Source organism: Mercenaria mercenaria, chromosome 15 (genome assembly GCF_021730395.1).
Source record: "Mercenaria mercenaria strain notata chromosome 15, MADL_Memer_1, whole genome shotgun sequence".
Taxonomy (NCBI): Eukaryota; Metazoa; Mollusca; class Bivalvia; order Venerida; family Veneridae; genus Mercenaria; species Mercenaria mercenaria.
The window spans coordinates 45,350,044-45,371,985 of record NC_069375.1 but is presented as its reverse complement, the minus strand read 5'-3'; the positions used below and the strand labels follow the sequence as shown (position 1 = coordinate 45,371,985).

The 21,942-nt window shown below is 36.8% G+C and overlaps 1 protein-coding gene across 1 annotated transcript; it reads right to left on the bottom strand.

Annotated features, from left to right (window-relative positions):
• LOC128548772 (achacin-like) lies at positions 1-21,942 on the bottom strand. Its single transcript, XM_053524222.1, has 7 exons — positions 21,166-21,942; positions 20,899-20,943; positions 12,789-12,998; positions 10,691-10,880; positions 10,028-10,135; positions 7,729-7,947; positions 1-154 (listed from the first exon to the last, which is right to left on the bottom strand). Exons 1-7 carry the CDS (start codon positions 21,284-21,286, stop codon positions 1-3), a joined length of 1,047 nt encoding a protein of 348 aa, XP_053380197.1. The 5' UTR covers positions 21,287-21,942.

Below are 21,942 nucleotides of genomic sequence, written 5' to 3'. Positions count from 1 at the left end.
TTAACAAACTATATGTTTAAGATTTGGCTTGATACTAACCTGCACATCTGAGGTAATACCAGATATAGTTTCTGTCGGTTGAAATGTAATTAGATACATTCCATTCTGGTTTCTCTTGATGGAGCGCAAGTGGTGATTTGGGTAAAATCGATCTCTGAAATATAATTGAGATAGTTATAAATAAGTAAAGTATAATTAAAGGTTTAATAGACCCAAAATTCGTCTTTCAAAACATGAACAATTTTACTTCATACATTTAATGTAAAAAGTAAAAATTAACAACTTTATGTGTATTAAAAGTAATATGCATATGGTTTCATATAGTTTATTCTGTATACAAGTAAAGCTAAACACAGTATAAATGTGTACTAACCAACTGGAACTTTTTTATCAATTGGCTGTTACTTCATGACATCTAATGACTGTTGATGTTTATTATAAAAACTTAATGTAAATATTGAATAAAGTTAAATACATTTGAATGAGAATTTCCTACAGTTGAAGTAAATATCTAAAGATAAAATATTTTAATGAAAGATGACAACTGGATATCTTTATCCATAACCAATAAATAATAAAATCTGTCAAATCATTTAATGACACACGGTAGAAAGTTTTATGCTGATTTTAATTACAACTGTTAAAACAGCCGAAACCAGCTATGAAAGCCATGACTTGTTAATTCCCCGCCACGAGTGGTGGGGGTTATAGGAATGGTCTCCGTCGGTCCGTCCGTCCATCCGTAACACTTTGTACTGTCGCAAACGAGTTCACTTCCATAGGGGGTAGGTGGTCTACGAATGTGCACATCGCAAACTATACATCAAAATGTTTGTAAGAGTCTTAAGTTTCCAAAACCAGTTGATACCAGAATGCAAGTGGTGGGCAAAGTGCTCAAATTCAAGATGGCCGCCAATATGGCCGCCGAAAATTAAAAATCATACTATACATATTGACTGGACAATATATTTCAAATTTAAAGGCATCGTCCTAGTCTTATACTAGTTTCTGTTGCAGAATAGATTAAAACATAGTATATTTCATCTTTAAGTAAATTGAAATATATTCTGATAAAATATTATGGATTTTGCATGCAAAATTATCAGAAAAAAATCGTTGTTTTACAAATATTATTTTAATAATTCTACCAGTTTTAATTGCTTGATTGTATTTTACAAGTTTTATGCTTTATTATGTTCAGAATTTCATAAACTATATCATAAGTATTTGACATGACAACTTTTAATTAAATTATTATCTGTTAATCCAACAGTCAAGGGCTAAGTAAACAGCTTAGTGGGTGGGGTAAATCTATGTACACTTACATAAAATATGTGTAATACTTTAAAATTCATATTAAGTAAAGGTGCAGGTTTTTTTAATGTGCAAATTGTTGTTTTATTAATAAAACTAAGTTACATAAATGTAAATTCGAAGATTAAAACAGCATTTAATAGAATAATTCTTAAGCAATGACATAAAATACTGATTTAAACTTATTAACTGCTTGCTAGTCATTTTCTTGTAAAAAGAGAATGTAAATGATTAATAAACAACATACGTAATAATGTCTTCGACATTTTATATTCAGTTGTAAGCTTGTAAGCTTGTAAGCTTGTGAGATATGATAATATCAGTAAAATATGGAATACTGCTCTGCAATGACATCATTTTAAGATTTGAATAAATAACCTTTAGAATGTTATTAAATTCTAAAAATAACAACAACAAAAAACATACATTGCACACATATTGATTGATACAAACTGACACAATATGATTTAAGTAATCTACATGTAAGTCATGGTTTTGAAATAGCAACATCTTAATTTTATTTATTTGTTATTTAAGAAAGCTTATGTTTTCTCATACTTTGTAGTATGAGGTAATTATACAAGAACAAAATGTAGAAAATCCTTAAATTGAAGAAGGTCTTTGAGAACATATACAGGAAGCTACCTAGGCACTTTTAAATGAGGTATCTTTGTATACGTCAAATACGCACAACTCATAAATAAAATGTATTTGCGATTTAAAGTTTACTTGTAAGACGTAAGTTGTTTCTGTGGAAATAAAATGCTTACTTATATCTATAGAAATGAGTTCATCTTTGGGATCGCATCACGCGAATATTCAGAGGGGCCAAGTCCCCGCTTCCCGTATGTCTGATCCAGCAATGCATACATTTTCGAACCCTACGGGTGGCGCAAGGGATCATACCCCTCACCCGAATACAAATGAAATGAGTTCATCTTTGGTATCGCATCACGCGAATACTCAGAGAGGCCAAGCCCCCGCCTCCATTATGGGTGGGGGGGGGGGGGGCAAGTACCTCCGCCTGGTACGAATACGCCATCATCAGGTTTTGTGACAAATTATCTTTTGGGTGGTTTTGGGGAACGTGCCCGCAACAGGATACAATTGTACCAGCATCCAAGTATATGCCGCTATATCCTATGAGTGGGAGTGGGGTACTTGACCCTCATCATTGTACAGCTGTACTAGTTTTGGGTACGGTACAACAATCTTAGGCTGAAATATGGAATAGGCTGTGTCCGCCCGATATAAAACAGTCCACTTTGGTACAACTGTGCCCGCACTACATCCTACAGGTGGCATTTGGCATCAATCCCGTCCACCTGACTGGAGCCAGAATGCTATTGTTAGACCACCCTACCATATTGACACAAATGTACCCACAACAGTTTCTGCACCAAAACCCACAAGTGGCATTTGGAATAATATCCGTCCACCTGATCAAAACGCTCTGGTTCGACCACCCTACCCTATGGTTGACACAGGGGTTCAGGCCCCTAGAATTAGTACAAATGTACCGGCTATGGCTCCTGTACCACATCTCACCGGTCGAACAAACAGTGGTTCGATCCTTTCTACATGGAGCTAGTGACCATGTTGTTGCACAAACACCCTACTGTATGAGTGGCACACTTAGTACAAATATACAAGCTCCCTCTCGCGTAGCGCAACCTAGGGGTGGTCATTTGTGTCAACCCCTGGCACCCAGAATGGTTATCGTGTTGGTTCAATCCATTCCAACTAGTATAGCTGGGTCAGGTCTGGCTTCAATCCCAAATACTACAGTTGCTGCACTGCCATCTTACTATATGAATGCGTCCTTTGCGCAAATGCCCGCTAATGTATCTTAAGTGGCCTCGAAACCATACACTATGGCTGCTTCAATGCCACCTGATGCCGTGGCTACTCCCATGATCCGCAACCCCAGCTTATGCAAATATTCATGCTAGGGCACCGTTCCAAGTGCCTGCCACGAGGGCACAGATCTTACCTAGGGTAAATGAGTCGATTGCGGCTCAGATCATGTACCCTTGGGGGGGTTCTGGTCTGTTATATTCGGATTCAAGAGATACAACCGTTTATGAACATCAAGTGAGTGCTGTGGCTCCAGTCAATTTACCAACCAATAGTTCCATCTTGAACTTGAAACCTGGGGCCCCCAGGGGCTATTAGGGACTCAACAGCAGGCGCCTTATGTGCTCCTCAGTAATTCTGGTTTGCAAGACTATAATAGCTCGGGTGTGCAGTTTCTGAACCAAAATGGGGTTGCCCTCGCACAACCTTCTGCAAGGCCAAAAGAAAAATCCAAAATGACTTTAAGCTGCAAAAACTGCCACCATATGATGGCACCTCAAGTTGGCGAACCTTCCGTCATAAGTTTGAAACATATGCAGGTTATAATAGGTAGGGGAAGAATGGAGCAAATTTCATATAGAATTGAACCTTCCTGGGAAGGCAGGGGAGTTCTTCTCAAACTCAATCAGACGTAGACCTAACATGTCCTGTGCAGAACTAATTATACAATTGGAACGGAATTTTGGGGATTTAACCTCCCCCCCCCCCTACCCCCACCCCCGCCCCCACTAGTCCAACTTCAGCCTGCTACACAACGCCCGGATGACCGGATGAGAGCCTTGACGATTGGTCAGATAGGGTGTTAGAATTGGCCACTGAGGCATTTCCATCCGTTGACCAGGCATTGATAGAATCACAGGCTGTCACCCGTTTTTGTTAAGGAATGCGGGACGTAAGTGCAGCTGAACATGTGATCCATCTCAAACTAAATTTGGTACGCTCATGCTTAGAACGTGCTAAGGAATTTCAACAGTGCCATAATGCCTTACAGGGCAATCTGTCTCCGCATAAGGAATGTCTAAATATTAGAACTACTATGGAGTCATTTCCAAGACGTTCAGAGAGGCTTACCTCCACTACAGACTCAGATAGTTCAAGTCCGACTATTAGTTCTAAAGTCGCTCCAACCCCAACGCAACATGCCCTCTCAGACTTACTAAACAGTATGATTAAAGTCCAGGAGACAGCTAGCAAAAGCCAACTTAAATTCTAAGAAAACGTTACTAAGCAGCGGACAGATTTGTTGAAATAAAATCTGGAAAGTAGATCCACCGGAAGCACCGAGAGGAAGACAAACAGTGAAAATTGCAGACTCGGTTTGATTGAGTCTGTTCATGAGCAGTAATGGAAAATGCAACACTGCCCACGCCCCTTAGCACCGGCTTAAGCAGTATTCTATCTTCAAATCTAAATGAGTTGAAATCAATGATCCCGAAGGACCAGAAAATTTAACAACACTGAGATGAAGTCGGGGCGACTTTTTACGGCCGCCACACAGCACTTAACACCCGCTGTTGTGAAGTAAATAAAATCTGGAAAGTAGATCCCCCGGAAGCACCGAGAAGAAGACAAACAGTGAAAATTGCAGACTCGGTTTGATTGAGTCTGTTCATGAGCAAGAATGGAAAATGCAACACTGCCCACGCCCACTAGCACCGGCTTAAGCAGTATTCAATCTAAATGAGTTGAAATCAATGATCCCGAAGGACCAGAAAATATAACAACACTGAGATGAAGTCGGGGCGTAGTTATGTCTGAGCTTACCGCCAAAGTTGATCTATCATTGTCTCCATCTCCGTATAGTCCCGGAAGAAATAAGTCTCGAGAAAATGTCCGGGTAGATCAGGTAGTCCTAGTCGGAATTGTGGGGGAAGTCATTGGCAGAAGAATCGTATTTTGCCTAGATTTCCAGGGAGATGCATTAATTGTCAGGGAGATCACCTGAGAAGAGATTGCCCTGAACTGAAGGAGCAGAGTGATTCCCCGTCTGACCGGAGGGTCACTTTTCAAGAGTAAGCAATATTTCAAATAAGGTAGGAGTGTTAGTTTTTATATTTATATTTTGATGTACACAGGTGGAGTACCCTTGTAAATTTTACATGATGTAGGTGAAATTTTACGACCGATCAATTCAGAATATATAAGACAGGGGAGGTTACACTTGTAATTGTATATAATGTACATGAATTGCCTATTTTATGATTGGTCAGTTTAGAATGTATAACAAAGGGGAGATTACCCTTGTAAATTTTATATGATGTAAGATATTTTTGTATAGTGTATGTTCTCAAGGATCTATTTCTCCCTGCATTTACCATATGGTTGGCAGGGAATGCCCAGACCATTTTGAGTATTCACCAGGTCACCAACTGGAAATAATAAATTCCCGATAGTTTGTTAATGCTGGTGTCTAGTTTGTTAATGCTGGAGTCGAATGCTCAGTATTTTGTCCTATGGGGATTTTCTGATTGGGTAGCCTACATTTGTTTGGTATTTTGTCCCATGGGGTTTTCAGATTTTCAGAACGGGTGTTTTGACCCTAACAGCAAAAAATACACGGGCCCTGTATTTCCAATAGAAGAGCGGACAATTTCGTTATTTCCTGTAACTTTGGTGTAAGGGAAAGTTTCTCTTGATCTAGGTAATTTAACTAAACAGTGTTTATTCAGAGTGTATTTGGTGTAGGGGAAAGATTCACTTAATAGGTATTTGTATATGAATATTTACATTTATAACCTATATCTGGTATGGATGTATATACCTATGTTCTGTTTCATTTATTTTATAAATGTCAACAAAAAAAAATTACAGTTTACTCTATAAATCATAATGCAATTAAATAATCAACATATGTACGACTGTTATAACGCAAAGAAATCAACAAGCTATAGCACATTCTCCGAAGGTGTTGCTGCCGGTATAAAATGTAAGTCATAGCAAAAACATTGCGGCAGCCATCTTGGCGGCCATTTATTAATAAACTTGGTACGCTTCGTCAAAATATATATTCGTACTTTATATATTGTTTTGATAATGAAACTATGGTAGGATGTGTACATAACTGAAGATGATTATTAATTTATTTTTGTATTTTACCTGTTATTAGATATATTCTATATTTAATTACCCCACCCACTTATATATATATATATATATATATACTATCAATAATTTGAATGTATCCTTTAACAAAATAATAATGTTATTACAATTTATTATCACTTGTTCAACATGGGATTGCATTGTGTAAGGAACAACAGTAAAAAGAGGAAAACAAACAAAGTATATTGACCGTATGTTCAAGAAAATAGTATTCATCACATTTAAGTCCATATAAAATTGGTATAAATGTGTCAAAAAGTTGTATTTCATATCGATAAATGCAAATAATTTTGCAGATTTATAACTTTAACATTTTTATAATAACTTCAAATTAATTTACAACAGTTAAATGCTTTTATTTTGCAATTTTATGCATTGGGTATCATTTTCATGTATCAGCGGCCATGTTGGCGGCCATCTTGAATTTGAGGACTTTGCCCAGTGACTAGAAACTGGCATCAGGCAGTTCTGAAATCTACATGTTCTGACGAACATTTTGGTATGCAGAAATTGATGTGCACATTCATAGACCACCTACTACCAGTTTTAAGCTACTTATTTGGCCATATTTGCAGCATGATTGTGTCCGCTCTGTATCTTCTAAACCCTTGAAGGATTTTCAATAAACTTTAGTCAAATAATCACCTCATCAAGACGATGTGCAGAACGCATGAGTCAGCCATGTCGGCTCAAGGTCACGGTCACAACTCAAGGTCAAAAATTTGAGCCTCACATTTTGTGTCCGCTCTGTATCTCCTGAACCCCTTGAAGGATTTTCATGAAACTTGGGTCAAATGATCACCTCATCAAGACAATGTGCAGAACTTATGAGTCAGCCATGTCAGCTCAAGGTCATGGTCACAACACATAGTCAAAGGTTTTAGACTTCCATTTTATGTCCGCTCTGTATCTCCTAAACCCCTTGAAGGATTTTTATGAAACTTGGGTCAAATGATCACCTCATCTAGACAATGTGCAGAACTTATAAGTTAGCGTTGTCGGCTCAAGGACAAAGGTTTGAGCTCTGTATCTCCTTAACCCCTTAAAGGAATCTCATGAAACTTGGGTCAAATGATCACCTCATCAAGACGGTGTGTAGAACTTATGAGTCAGCCATGTTGGCTAAAGGTCAAGGTCACAACTCAAGGTCAAAGGTTTGAGCTTTCCATTTTGTGTCCACTCTGTATCTCCTAAACCCCTTGAAGGTTTTTCAAATTCATTGATGTCGTCATACATGGACTATACAATATACTTAACAACGTCAATGCTTCCATTAAATACCATCAACCCTTTCACTATCCATAACAGTGGCGGGGAATATAGCTGTCTTTCAGACTGCCTTGCTTTATATCTGATAAAATAGTTGCTGTAAATAATCATAACTTGCCAATAGGGATCGCCTTTTGATTTTTTTTTCTATATTATCTACATGCATCATTGCAAGTTTGCACTCACTTAGCGCTTTCATTGAGAAATTGTTCTAGCATCGTTGTTGGAAGGGCTTGAAATCCTTTCGTAACCGTTTTAAAGCGGGCAGTACTCCATTCCGACTGTTTAGCTTTTGGAACATATTTTGCTGCACTTGTACCTGCGAAGCCGTCGTCGTAGCCGGCAGCATCTTCAATGTAAGCGGTTGTTTCTTTGTCAAGAAACTTACCACTGAAGAAGTCCCAACTGAAAAAGAGAATGCGCATTACTTTTGGCCTTTCTCATTCTTTTTCTGAATTATCTCCACCATGAAATAGTGAAAGAAAATGTTATGTATTTAAGAAAAGCTCGTCACATTCACATACAAAATTGAGGCTTCATATTTATTTAGACTCACCGTTGTTAATTATATTTCCTGATCGTTTGGGGACATTGAGTGAGTTATTGTTAGGATACTGTTCCGATATATTTGGTCGAGTGCCAGATCGAAAAATCATACTGGCAGAGATAATAATTGAGTCCAACTTGTTTCTTTTAGGTGGGTACGGATCAAAATTTATCCCGTACTGTATAGAATCATGTTAAATAATCTTCTTTTTTTCTATGTTTATTTTTCTCAGTAAAAGAAAGAAAACAATTCCATTTCTTAAAGCACACAGGACCTATTGATGTTGATATTCATGTATATGCTTTTATAGTCAATAGCTTTTAGCTTTTAGTTAACATAGAGATTCGAATAAACGTGTTTGCATGGTCCAAAACGGTAATGTAATGTACCCAATACGGAAATATATTGGACGCAATTCATATACGAATCGCTGATTGGAAGATATATGATGAATTTTTAATAGAGAATATATAGCAAAACCGTGTTTTACCATTATTTATACACGATTGGCGGTTATACGTCATGCGTAATAATTGCACGAGGGCGCAGCCTGAGTGACATTATTTCGAACAACGTATAACCACCCGAAGGTATAAATAGTGGTAAAACACGGTTTTGCTGTAAAGTATTTCGATTTTAATACGTCTTTTATTGTAAAATTTAGATCAAATATGATAGAACTGTTTCTTCGCGCATGCACGGCGCCAAAATGGTAGGTCGCCACGCTCCTTTGTTTATACACGTCAGGACACTGGCACCAGATCAGAAAGAAAATGCCTCCGTACGTGTTATACCCTACCCCTAGGTATTCTATTAGAACCATGGTCATGAACGGGAAAATATACTAACCCGTTTCAATCGCGCATTTCATACCTAAAACACGCAGTGCGGTAAATGTGTACTATGGATATCAAACAAGTGGTAATTTATCTTCCATTGAGTACCGGTCACATTTCTTTAATACATTTTATCTTAGAAAAACAACGCGTAGATCATAGTAATTTCAACGTAACACAAAAAACTTGCTTGAACTTCCCTGGTGAAGTTCCGTTCTAGATTAAAAAAACATTCTGATTGGCTGTTGTGAAAATGTATGTCAATCGTCACTTTACTACACGTGTTCGCTAAACTGTGAAAATGCAGCATTAATGTGCAAAATGAATAAAATAAACAGAACAGATGCAGACCAATGTACGATTTCAAATTAAATATCGTATACAAGATGAATTTCATTCATCATTTCGAGTTTTAGTGTAAAATTGTGATATTTTTAAATTCTGTTTTTGTTTGTTTACGTTTCGCCAAACATGTGCACACTGTCGTGACCTCTAGACCGGATGTTCATTAGGGAAGGTCAAGCAAGTTTTTTCTGTAACGTTGACGAAAGCATAAAATATGTTGATAATCTCAGCAATATGGAATATTGAGACAATGTGACTGGTGCACGACGGAAGATAAATTATCGCTTGTTCAATATGCTACATACCCATTCACCGAACTGCGCGTTTAAGTTGAGAAATGTACGATTGAAACGGGTTAGTATAATTTCCCGTTCACGACCATGGTTCTTATAGAATACCTAGGGGTAGGGTATAACACGTACGGAGGCATTTTCTTTCTGATCTGGTGCCAGTGCGTCAGGACAGGAAATGGTAATACGTCTTGCGGAAGAGTTTTATCTGGGCGAAAGTGATGGCTAATGATTATGCAAAGCAAATGACCAATTCATTATGTATGTGTGTAAATTAATCAAGACATTTGTGCAATGTGACATTTCGAATTAAACAAGCTATTAAGTAAAATATTTGATCAAATTTGAAAGCGCTATTTTTAAATGTATAAATGACGCTAAATATCACGTCGACGTGACGTCAACATAACATCGTAGTAATGATTTAAGCATTGCTAGTCATATTAGAAATAAGATTATCAACAAACCTTTGCATATATAAATCAACACCGTCTAAGGATTTAATGTATTGCTTATTTTCAGACGGAAGTGTTTCACTTCTGCTACTTTCTGTTGTGAAGTTCATGTATATTTGCCTGAAGAGAAAATGACTTTGTCTGAACACTTTTTTCATGAAGAGAAAATTATATAACTACCACTACATTTACAAAACAAAAATTATAATTCTATGTGAATATTTACCTATTCATTTATACAAAAGAATAAGCACCTTGAAGATGGGATCATTCCTTTCATTATATTTTCATAAGTCGACTATGAGAAGTACTAACAGAAGTATGAAACACTGTTGTAAACTTACTATTTACACTGTAGAAACTAACTCAAATTCAACTTAATACATCAAGTACTGTGCATACTGCTTCGTTAATTCTACAAACTGTTTAGACAATAAACACATTGTCTTGACCTAATATATGTCACTGTCAGTTTGTAACTTGACACTTGTATTTCTCAATTTTATGATGCATACCATGAATTATTATCATCAGAAAACAGTTTTTCTGCAGCGGGTCTTGAAGTTTAAACAGGTCAAGACATGCTTCCGCTGTTTGGTCAAAATAAGTTTTGACTAATGAATTATTGTTAGGTCTTAATTGTGTGCAAATTAATTGAGCAAACTTGTAAATTACCAGTTAAGTGTGTCATAGTCAATTCGGTAATTCTCAGGAATGTTATACGGAGCTTTGAAAGGAAGTTCACTGTATGACAAATGTTTTCCTCGAAGATAGTAGAGAGTATCACCGTTGCCGGTCGGTGCCTTTGTCAAATCTTCCGTTTCCAAACCTAACTCGTGTATAGTTTTGTTCAGCAACTGGTGCCCTGGAAATGTCATCAACATTTACCATGCGTTGCGCGTGAATTAAAAACGTGTGTTCCAAAGGTGAAAATTATTTTCAAACTATATCCAGCCTGGACGCAACCTATGATATAACTGGCCCGAGTCATGCGCACTAGTGTTTCCAGAAACAGTAGTATTTCATGCTTACTTTGTTCGAAACTTGCGCTAATTAAGCTTCATCTAGTTATTTTTGTAAATGTTTAACCCTTATCATGCTGGACACAACTGAGTTTGCCTTTACGACCAGTGTAGATCATGATCAGCCTGCACATTAGATCTGCACTGTTCGCCACAATCAGTATCTGTTTAATAAGCACACCTTTTAACAGTAAATGGTACTGTCCAAATTGAAAGATGGACAAGTTCATTATAGAAATTTAGCAAAGTAAGGGTTTACGTTTTCGCATTCATACTTACACTGTTGTTAGGAGGCTGTGTTCTTGAAACATTGCAACTACAGCAGGATATTTGTCCGTATTTAAGCTGTGTTTTGTTTTCAGGTCACAACAAGACCCCCGTAGCTTAATCATGTTTATAACTCTGACTTACTTTAACTAACTTTATTAACTAGGACTACAGAACCAGAGCTGTCGCAGGAGACAGCACATCATGCTCGACTATTTCGATGCTGGATAGTGAAACTGGGCACATCTGAGGAAGCTGGAGCTTTCACTGGAATGTTTAATGACTCCAATGTGGATGAAGATATTGGGCAATAGTTTAAGCCTTTATCAAATGTATTACAAATTTTAGTAATAACAGACATAGAGGTAAAGTGTATCCAAAAATTAAACAAATAACAAAAGGGACATAATTCATGGAACAGTTCCACAAGAGTAATGCACAATGTGTCATATCATGTGACTAATAATATGCAATAACTAATTGATGATCTGGAACACTGTTTTAAGTTTGAATCAACCCCGTTTGGAAATAAGAAATAGACTTAAAGTGCATAAAAACTTTAACCTAAAATTCTGAGTAAAAAGGAGGCATAATTCATGAAATATTCGTGCACAAGATATGGCTCTTAACTACTAGTTTGTTTTTGAATCCAATCCCTTCTGTAATATCAGAGAAATTGTGAAAATGCATCATAATTAACTTTAAATTCTGAGAATAAGGGGGCACAATTCATTAAAATTTGGTACCCGAGTTATGAACCTTATTTCATATGATGTGAGTGATGATGTAGAACAACAATTTTAAGTTTGAATCAGATCTATTTGGTAATAACAATGATAGAATGTAATTTTATCATAATTTTAACCTGGAATTTTTAAGTAAAATGGGGGGATAGTTCATGAAATAGTGACCCGAGAGTCATGGACCTTGTGCCATATGATGTTGGTGATGATGAGGAATAAATATTTAACGTCAGAAGCAAATCGGTTTAGTTTTTACAGAGATAAAAAGAAGGTGCATCAAAATTTTAACCAAGGTTTGAACGTGGAAGGACGCCAACGCGGACGTTCACACCGGGTCGAGTAGGATAGCTGTCCATTTACTTCGTATAGTCGAGCTAAAAACTACAGAGCTTCCACTCTTGTAACGTCATGTAACCTTTATGTCCGACACGAGTCCAACCCTGCTGCTTGGCTTTGTTAGCGCTCTTGGTAAAGTCTAAGACGCTTTCTAACATTACTGCCAGGCAGACAAACTTTGAAAGTATAGGAACACAAAAATGAAATACTGATTGCAATTTCATTTTATGACGATAAAGTTTAAATGACTGTTATCAGCAGATTGCTTGTCTCGTCATTGCAAACGTACAAGACAAACCTGCAGTCTTTATAATACATAGCCCAAGTGACAAAATATATTCGATGGCTTACATTTAGAGTTACCTCAGTCAGTCAGCTGAACTCGCTCAATAAATTAAAACTTACAGCTCGGAACAAACCGCATTGCTCCCATTTCAATATTGACATCCGGTATGTCCGGAAGCTGTACGGTAAAACACCGTCCACCAATACGGTCCGAATACTCGTACACTGATATCTTGAGGCCTTTGTCTCGAAGACGCCAGGCGGCGTAACTTCCGGAAATTCCGGCGCCTATTATAGCAATATCATCACAGCTGGACGTATCTATGTCGTCTGGAAGTCAAAAACATATATATATAAGACATATCATTTCATATTTTAAAGAAGTACAATAACGCGTTGTTCCTTGTATAACACACGTCTTTTGAAATTGCTAAGAAATAACCTTTGATTGCAAATATCACAAAAGCCGGTAATATGGCGCTGCCGGTAATATGGCGCAAATGACGTCGCCATTGAAAATACATGTAAACCACGCGTTTGTGGCAAATTTAGTTTAAACAGTATTTATTTCAATCAATCAGGTACACATAACATAAACATCATTGTAACAAATACAGTTAGGATTAGGAAAAAAGTTACAAGGTAACTTATATGAATCCATTTCCTAATACATACAAATAAATTTTTGTTATGACAGGTTGCAACAAGATTAGTACTGTTAAATGATTAACGTCGTAGAAAAATGAACTTAGAAGAAAATTGAAGTAGAAAGTGGTAAAAACTGAGTATTTTTCAACCTAATGTAGACGGATGAAAAAAATACGAAAATAGAAGAAAGTAATGTAAAATATATATATATTCAGCTACTCGGGGACCTCCACTCATCAACCGTTGTGACTCGGATCAAAACGACCTGTCGCAGCTATAAATTGCTGAGCTTTGATTATGACATGCTTATTTTGTTCAAAAGACAGATGCTCGTTGCCTAACAGAAGGTTGTCAATCGTAGCGGGACAAGGGAGGTTAGTCAAAAGATTTTGCCTTTGCTGGGTGTAGTTGGAACAGGATAAATAGAAATGACTAACTGTTTCGACTAAGCCGCAACTACACAAGGGAGAGTCAATTAGTGAACGCCGATGGAGATCAAAGTTTAATGAACTACAGCCCAGTCTTAGGCGAGTATGAAGCATCTGGAGCTTGCGCTGACCAATTTTAAACAGAGCGTTGGGTTTCAGATTGCTTCTATCATTTAAAGCATTTTTGAAAGAATGGATGGTCGTTTGGTCTGTAATAGAAGCTGGTAAACTGTTCCATTCCCGTATAGCAGAGGGTAAGAAAGATGTTCTATAGAACTCTGTTCTACATTGTATCAACGGTAACCTTTGAGAGTGTCTAAGTTCAAACCTATGATCAACTCTGGGAGGAATCAAATTGCATAAGTAGCTCGGCACTAGTTCATTTTTCATTTTAAATAAAAGGGAAAGTTTATGTTTTCTACGTCTTTTAACTAAGGGCTCAATACTGGATTCGTGGTAAAGTTTATCTAAGGTACAATATTTAGTTGCTCCCGTTATTATTCTTAATGCTTCAATTTGAACGGACTCTAATTCTAATTTTAAGTAGTCGGAACAGTTGTCCCAGACGACATCGCCGTATTCAAGTAGAGGACGAATAAACGAGACATATAGTCGTTCAAGATTCTGTCTAGTTAAAAGGTATTTAAATGAACGTAGAAGTGCAAGCCGTTGCCAGGCTTTATTGACTGTGTTTGTGATATGTGCATTCCACTTGCAGTCTTCCGACAATGTTAGACCTAGATATTTGTGTGTACTTACAGGATTTAACAAGACATTATCAAAATATAGGTCAGGATGTACAGGTTTTGTCGTTTTTCTAGAGAAGGTGAGAGTCTCAGTTTTGGAAGGATTAAAAGTGACCAGCCAAGTCCTAGACCATTTCCGAACTGTCTCGAGATCTTGGTTTAAGGTTGCTGCCGACGTAGCAGGATCATCGACAATAATGTACATACTAGTGTCGTCGGCAAACAACCTCACATTTGAACGTAAATTGAGAATAATGTCGTTTATGTAGACAAGAAATAGAGCAGGTCCGAGGATTGAGCCTTGAGGGACACCAGCATTGATGGATGACCAATCAGACGAGGTATTGGCAAATACCACTCTTTGCTTTCGAAGAGTGAGATACGATTTGAACCACTGAAGTAGGTTACCACAGACACCAATTGTGGACAATTTAAAAAGAAGACCTTTATGCCATACTCGGTCAAAGGCTTTGGAGATGTCGCAAAATACTACTCTTACTTCTTTACCGTCATCCATAGCCTTGCAAATGTCATTGTAGATATACACAAGCTGATTAATTGTTGAATCACCACGTATAAATCCTGATTGATAACTACTGAGTATGTTATTTTGTGTAAGAAAATTGAAAAAATGTTTGTGTATACATCGTTCCATAAGCTTCCCAACACAGCTAAGAAGAGATATTGGTCGGTAGTTTTGAGGGTCTGATGGATTAGACTTTTTGTAAATTGGAGTAACATTTGCTGTCTTCCAGACTGAGGGAAAGTACGACTTGGTAATTAGTTTATTAAAAATATAGCAAGCGGTGCAGCTAGGACGGAGGAGCCTTCTTTTAGAAGCCTTGGACTGACCATGTCCGGACCACAGGATTTAGATGGATTAATAGTCGATATTGCATCTGTAACATCTTGTTGTGAGATATGAATAGATGAAAGAATATGGGATGGTTGTTCTGGGCTAGCAGGTAGTGAGTGATTGCTGTCGTTAATGTTTGATTGTTCGCAGAAATACGAATTAAGAATATTGACCTTGTCTGTGTCTTCAGACGCTATCCTACCATTGTAAGACAATACAGGTAAAACAGTTGACTTGGATTTATTGGTAATTTTCTTAGAAAGTTTGAACCATGTTTTAGTATCAAAATTTTCTTGATTAATTTTCTCAATGATTTCATTTTTAAAGTCGCTTTTGGCTTTTCTTAGTTCTCGAATGGTTTCATTTCGTTTTTGCTTGAACTTATTCCAAGCTATTTCGCTTTTAACTAACTTTGCCTTTCTGAATAGTCTGTTTCTCTGTCTGATTAGTTTTCGAATTCCGGAATGAAACCATGGTATATCTGCAGGACGAATAGTGACAATTTTAGAAGGGATTGTTTTAGAGGCAACATCGAGTATAGTATTGCTCAAGTCTTCGGCTACGGAATCTAAGTCATCGATATTTAAAAGGGTATCCCAGTCGACTTGGTCAAGTTCTTCTCGATAACTATCGAAGTCGGCCTGGTCGTATTTCCATATTTTTCTTTTAAAAGCGGTGATTTTTGGTTTCTGAAATTTAAAAACTACAACGGTTGGACAATGGAATCTTGTGAGATCAGGTATAAAGGGATCTGCGGTGAAACTTGATATGACATGCTGCGGATTGTTTACAAATACAAGATCGATAAGAGATTGGGAGTTTTCAGTAAAATGGGTTGGCTCAGAAATTAGTTGCACAGAACTATATGAACTCATAAGTCTTGATATTTTGTTTGACTGGTCGTTTAGTACATTAATATTAAAGTCACCTGTGATAGCGACATTATTAGAATGATAATGGGCTCTATCTATGCTCTCTTCTAGGAGAGTCCAATATTCGTTGTTAGAATCGGGAGGTCGATAGAAGCCCCCAACCAAGAGTTTTTTGTTACGTAATGTAAGTTCTATCCATAAAGCTTCTAGACCAAGAATTTCCAAGTCCAGCCGTCGAGTAGCACAGAGACCAGATCTTACATAAATCGCGACGCCTCCTCCAAGTCTACCGACGCGATCATTTCTAAAGGGCGGATCAAAATTCTGAATGAGGATATCTTCGTTTGAAGTTGTATGAGAAAGCCATATCTCAGTAAACACCAAGATTTCATAAGGCTGAGATTCTGTCTGGAGAAGGTCTATTTTAGGAATGATACTTTGAACATTAAGGTGCATGATACTAAGACCAGAATTTATTACATTTGAAAAGGAGGTAGACATCTCTGAGGAGGAAGTTGTATCTAAGCCAGAAGGACCTGGATTCGGATGGATGTCGCCAGAAATCAGTAAGAGAACGTAAAGAAAATACAGCAAAATACTGCACAGAGTGAATGTGACAAAATGAACAAAGAACATGCAGTTGTCGATAGAGTGAGCTAATTGTGTTTTCCTGTAAGAATTAGTTCGAACTGAATAAGCTCTTGTGTTATCAAACGATAGTGTACTCGTAATAAAGAAGCATTGGAAGCCCGACGGATCTGCTAGGCTGACATAAAGTAGAAAAATAATGAAACGATAGTAGCGACAGTTGATATATTTCCAGAAATGCAAAGCACGACTTCGTTTTACTGAGGATCTAATCTTGACAATAGAGGTCGTGCATATACAGATTTGAGTGCGTCCGTGTCAGATAGCTGTAAGGAAGGGGAACGCCGAGTAGCAAATATATACTGGTAGACATCAAAATGATAAACATCGACATTAAGTTTAAATTCTGTGAGATGGAACTTTATGGATATGTAGCGCTCTGAGGGATGTGCATGATTGTTCAAAAAAATGTTCAATATTGATACTGCATTAGATTTTAGGATAATAATTTTGGCAAATAATTATCGTTCATTTAAACATGATCAATGTAACATCATATGGATAGTAGTAAATAAAACATTACATTCAATGAAAGTGAAAGTGGCAGAAAGAATGCGGACTGGCGGACAGTTACCATCAAACCAATTACATGCCAAAGACTTAACATCATACATATTGATAGACAGATAGACAATCAGTAGCAGTCAATGCTTCGCCAAAAAAGAGAAAAAAATAAAAAGAAATCTACATATAAAATGTACATATACCAGCCTAAGAGAGGTATTTACGTGATAAACAAATATAACAGGTGGACAATTGGACGGACGCACAGACAACATCAGATATCTTAATGTAACAGCGTCCTATCGCTATCAAACAACATGTGCACTATATATACATTGAAGTTACTTGTCATCAAAGTAGTGCGTAGCATTTATATATTTACATATACATACATAAATATACACATACATACACACATGTACATACACCACATGCACACATATATATATATACATACATACACCCACATATATATACACATAGACATATACATACATATACACACATATACGCACATATACATATACATATACATACACATACATATACATATGCATAAATGTACACATATACGAACGTAAAGTGTCAAGCGGACGTATGCCAACAGACATGTTAATGCTTCAAATTCATATTCGTACAACATCTGCATCAAGCTGTACATATACATCAAGGTTATATATCAACAAAGTAATGTTAAATAATTTCATCTATAGTAAATCTATCGTTTCATCTCATGAATAAAAGAATAGATTTCACAGAAGATATGCAGACAACCTGACGGACGGACTGCCACATCAATGTTTGCCACATCTATGTTTGTGTCAATCTAACATGCGGTCAAATGGACAGACAGACGAACAAACATCGTCAGGTTATTTCTAAATAGCTTGTACGAGATATACACAATTATATCGAAACATGTCAGTAAAGTTTATATGTGTTACAGTATATAATAACTTCATTAGGCAACGTAAGTTTTGTATTACATAAGTGTTTTAGATGAATACATGCAATTGTTATAAAGCACGGTCGAAATAGTAAATTTCTTGTTATATATGTAAACTGGATGAATGTCACTGCATTAAATACTCGTTGATCCGAGAGGACTTGTCAAAACATACACTGGATCAGTTTTGTATACTGCACACAATTAGTTGTGAATACCTATAGATTTCTTGAAATTGACTAGGGCGTCGTTTGATTTAATGCGATGCGTTCTCATGTTGTTGTCTTTGATAATTATTGTTCCATCAGACGTCCAGGCACTGTTTACGCGTCTTGCTTTGACGAGTTTTCGAGCATCAAAGAAGATGGCACTCCTCTCACGAGTAAGGTCTTCGTTGAAAAAGACACCTGAATTATCAGATGACTTAAGTTTCGTTTTCATAGTTAGAAGTTTCTGGCGGGCCCGATATGTTCCAAATTTGACAATAATATCTCTGGGGCGTGAAGAAATGTTCCTAGAAACTGCCGATGCATAGGTTTTTGGTCTACCTACTCGATGGGTCCTATCAATCTCGTCGATCGACAGATTTGCACCTAGATCCTTGGCCAGTTTGAGGATCTTCTGGTCAGTGTTCTCTTCCGGCTCTTCAGGAAGGCCAGACACCCTCAAACAGTTACGGCGGCTGTACTGCTCAGCCATGTCGGCTTTAAGTTCTAGGGAAGCGACCCTGGCTCTGAGTGCTGTGTTTTCCGACTCTAGCTTTTCAAGCTTGGGACTGACATGTGACATGACTTCCTCGACAACAGACGCTACAAGAACACTAAGTCGGTTATCATAGGTGTGGGAGAACGATTCATCCAGCATTCGGCTGATCTGGGCTAAGTCAGACTCGTCAAGAACAATTTTGTTAATAGGTTGATCAGAACTATGTTCAGCGGTTTTTTCTATGTGCTCATCAATGCACCCCATGGAAGATTCGGCTTTAGATTTTTAAGCTCGCTCTGCTCGTTGGGTGAGGACAAGTTCCTCTTTCTCTCACTCTTATCCGTGACAGGGGTCTGTTTATTCATGGTGCAACGTTAGTTTTTACGGACAGTATACCCAGAAAGTTTTTCAGCGTGGGTGGATGGGTTGATATGCACTGACTATATACTGATTTTGAGTGATAAGTTCATCAGAGCGTGACACAGGTAAACGATAGGTAAAGTCTTGAAATTGCAAAATGCTCAAATTTCCAATAAAAATAATTCACCTGGTCAATATCATCCTAAAGAATAACATTTCCAATAAGTCCTAGTAAGTTTTCACATCACTTCACACTAGCTTTACTTGCAAAAAAAGTTAGTTTTGTTCCATCACAACAAAATGTCAACCTGCCATAACAGGAACGATAACTAAATGTGGCAAATTTGCTGAATAAAAACACGGTTAGGGAGATACAAAACAGCAAAGTACATGAATCGTCGGCCATAGACATTTTAAGTAAGTGTTCATTTTACACTAAGCACAATTTTAGACTTTAGAACGACATCGATCATATGTTTCCATTACAACAAAAACATGCATACCACTGTGTTATACGGCGCAAATGGGTTTGGGTAGATTGGAATTATTATAATTTGAACGTAGAATACTTTATAAGATCCATGTTTTCTTGCAGAAATTTAAAACCTGATGAATACTCTTAACTCTGTAAATACTAAGCATGCGAACTAATGTTAAGATGTTATTGTCATGTTGTTTTATTGTGTAATGTTAGACACCGTGTTGCATTATTTTAGAATACTCTAATATTTTTATCACTTGAGATCACTCCTGTACTACTGATCCCTACTAGAATTACTAAAAACACTTAAAAATATACATATTGTACGTGCCAGTAGCTAATGACTTATATTATACGTTGCACACGGCTACGTCCTTGTGCGCCATATTACCGGCAATGTAAACAGAGAGCGCGGAGAGAAGGGTTGTGTTGTAATAGACGTGAAAACAAGTAATGTACAATTTTATATTTGCTTGAAAATCAGTATGATCGATCAAGTGTTGTTTGCTTTTATAATGAATTCACATTTTGGTAAAAAAGTATTTAGCAAATCAAAAAATCTTAACTGCACCACATTACCGGCCACAGGACTATATGTCGTCTCTTTTAAAATACCTTAATAATTCTATTATTGTGTTACACCATGGTCAATTAGCCTTTTTTAACTGATTTCCTGCAAAATTCATTACTTTACCATGAATCTTCGCACGCAATTTTGATCTGTTTAGAAAAACATCTCAATTTTTTGCAAATCAAGTGTAACCTTGACAACCGTTGACTTCTATTCGCTGCATTTTTGCGCTCAACATTTTCCATTGTGATGCAAATAATGGAAGTACTGGTATATGCGACTAAAATTTCAGACAAACCTACCGAGCGATTATACTTTAACGGAATATTCGCGTAATTCTGAATCAACACTCTTATACTTAGCATTTTGCTATTATTCATTAAAAGTATTTACGGTGCCAAAAATTAACCTAGTTTAAATCTAAAGAATATAAAAATAAATCAAAATAATTTAGTTCAAACAAACCTTCACCAGCATCATCTGTTTTAGCTGAGCTTTCATTTACTTGTACTGTAAAGACAAAAGAAACGTCTTTTCTTTTACCTATATATCGTCTGTATGTCGTCTGATTCTTATGTTTTATCTCTTTAGTATAAGTGATAGAAATGTATAATTCATAATTTTATGTCAGTATGACATTGTTTAAATTACGATATTCAATATCAGAAAAAACATATATGTTTAAATCTATAAAGTTTATGTTTTCGCAATTATATGAAATATTTTTCTTACCCGCAAGAACAACAATGGCAATAACTGCGGCTAGTAACATAAGACCCAGGATAACAAAGGCAAAGACTGTTTTTCTAGACATCTTGATCTGAAAATATATCCTTGTTAAAAGTGAGCACATACTTTACTTTTGTCCTACCTTCAAACGAAATAAGGGCAAAATCGATGGGTAGGGTAATTCGTCCTTGAGTCGAATTGCCTTAAAGTCGAACGACTTTACACTGGATTTCACAGTTTTGTGCCCTATCGTGATAGTTCTATTGCATGACACCTGATATAAATCGCCGATCCATTGTTTGTTCTATATAACCGGTATATGCAATAACAAAGTTATCATATTGACCTTGTTTTTTGTTTGAGGGTGGTTGTATTGACCCAGGGCTGAAGATCGAGGGCCAATACTTCTACCAGAGGAGAAATAAAATTTATTTCTGATGTTATGTTATAAGACTTGTTAGTCAGTAGTCAAAACCAGTGACCGGCAAGCCGTTCAGTAAGTATATTATTATGTTAGTGATGTAATAAGGCTTGGTCCGTATTTTTTAACCTTGGTCATACAGGTGAAAAATTGTAGAGGATAAATACGTTTTAAAGATCGGAAACAATCTAGCTTTTAAGTGTTTTAATATTTTTGGATTTAAATAAGACTAAATATATGCATTCAATACACAAATATGGAGTTATAGCGCGATTTCAGTTAGCAAACGTTTTTGTACATATGACATAACAGCAACTAACATTCCACATGGCCTTTAAAGGATCATAATGCCTTTGTTT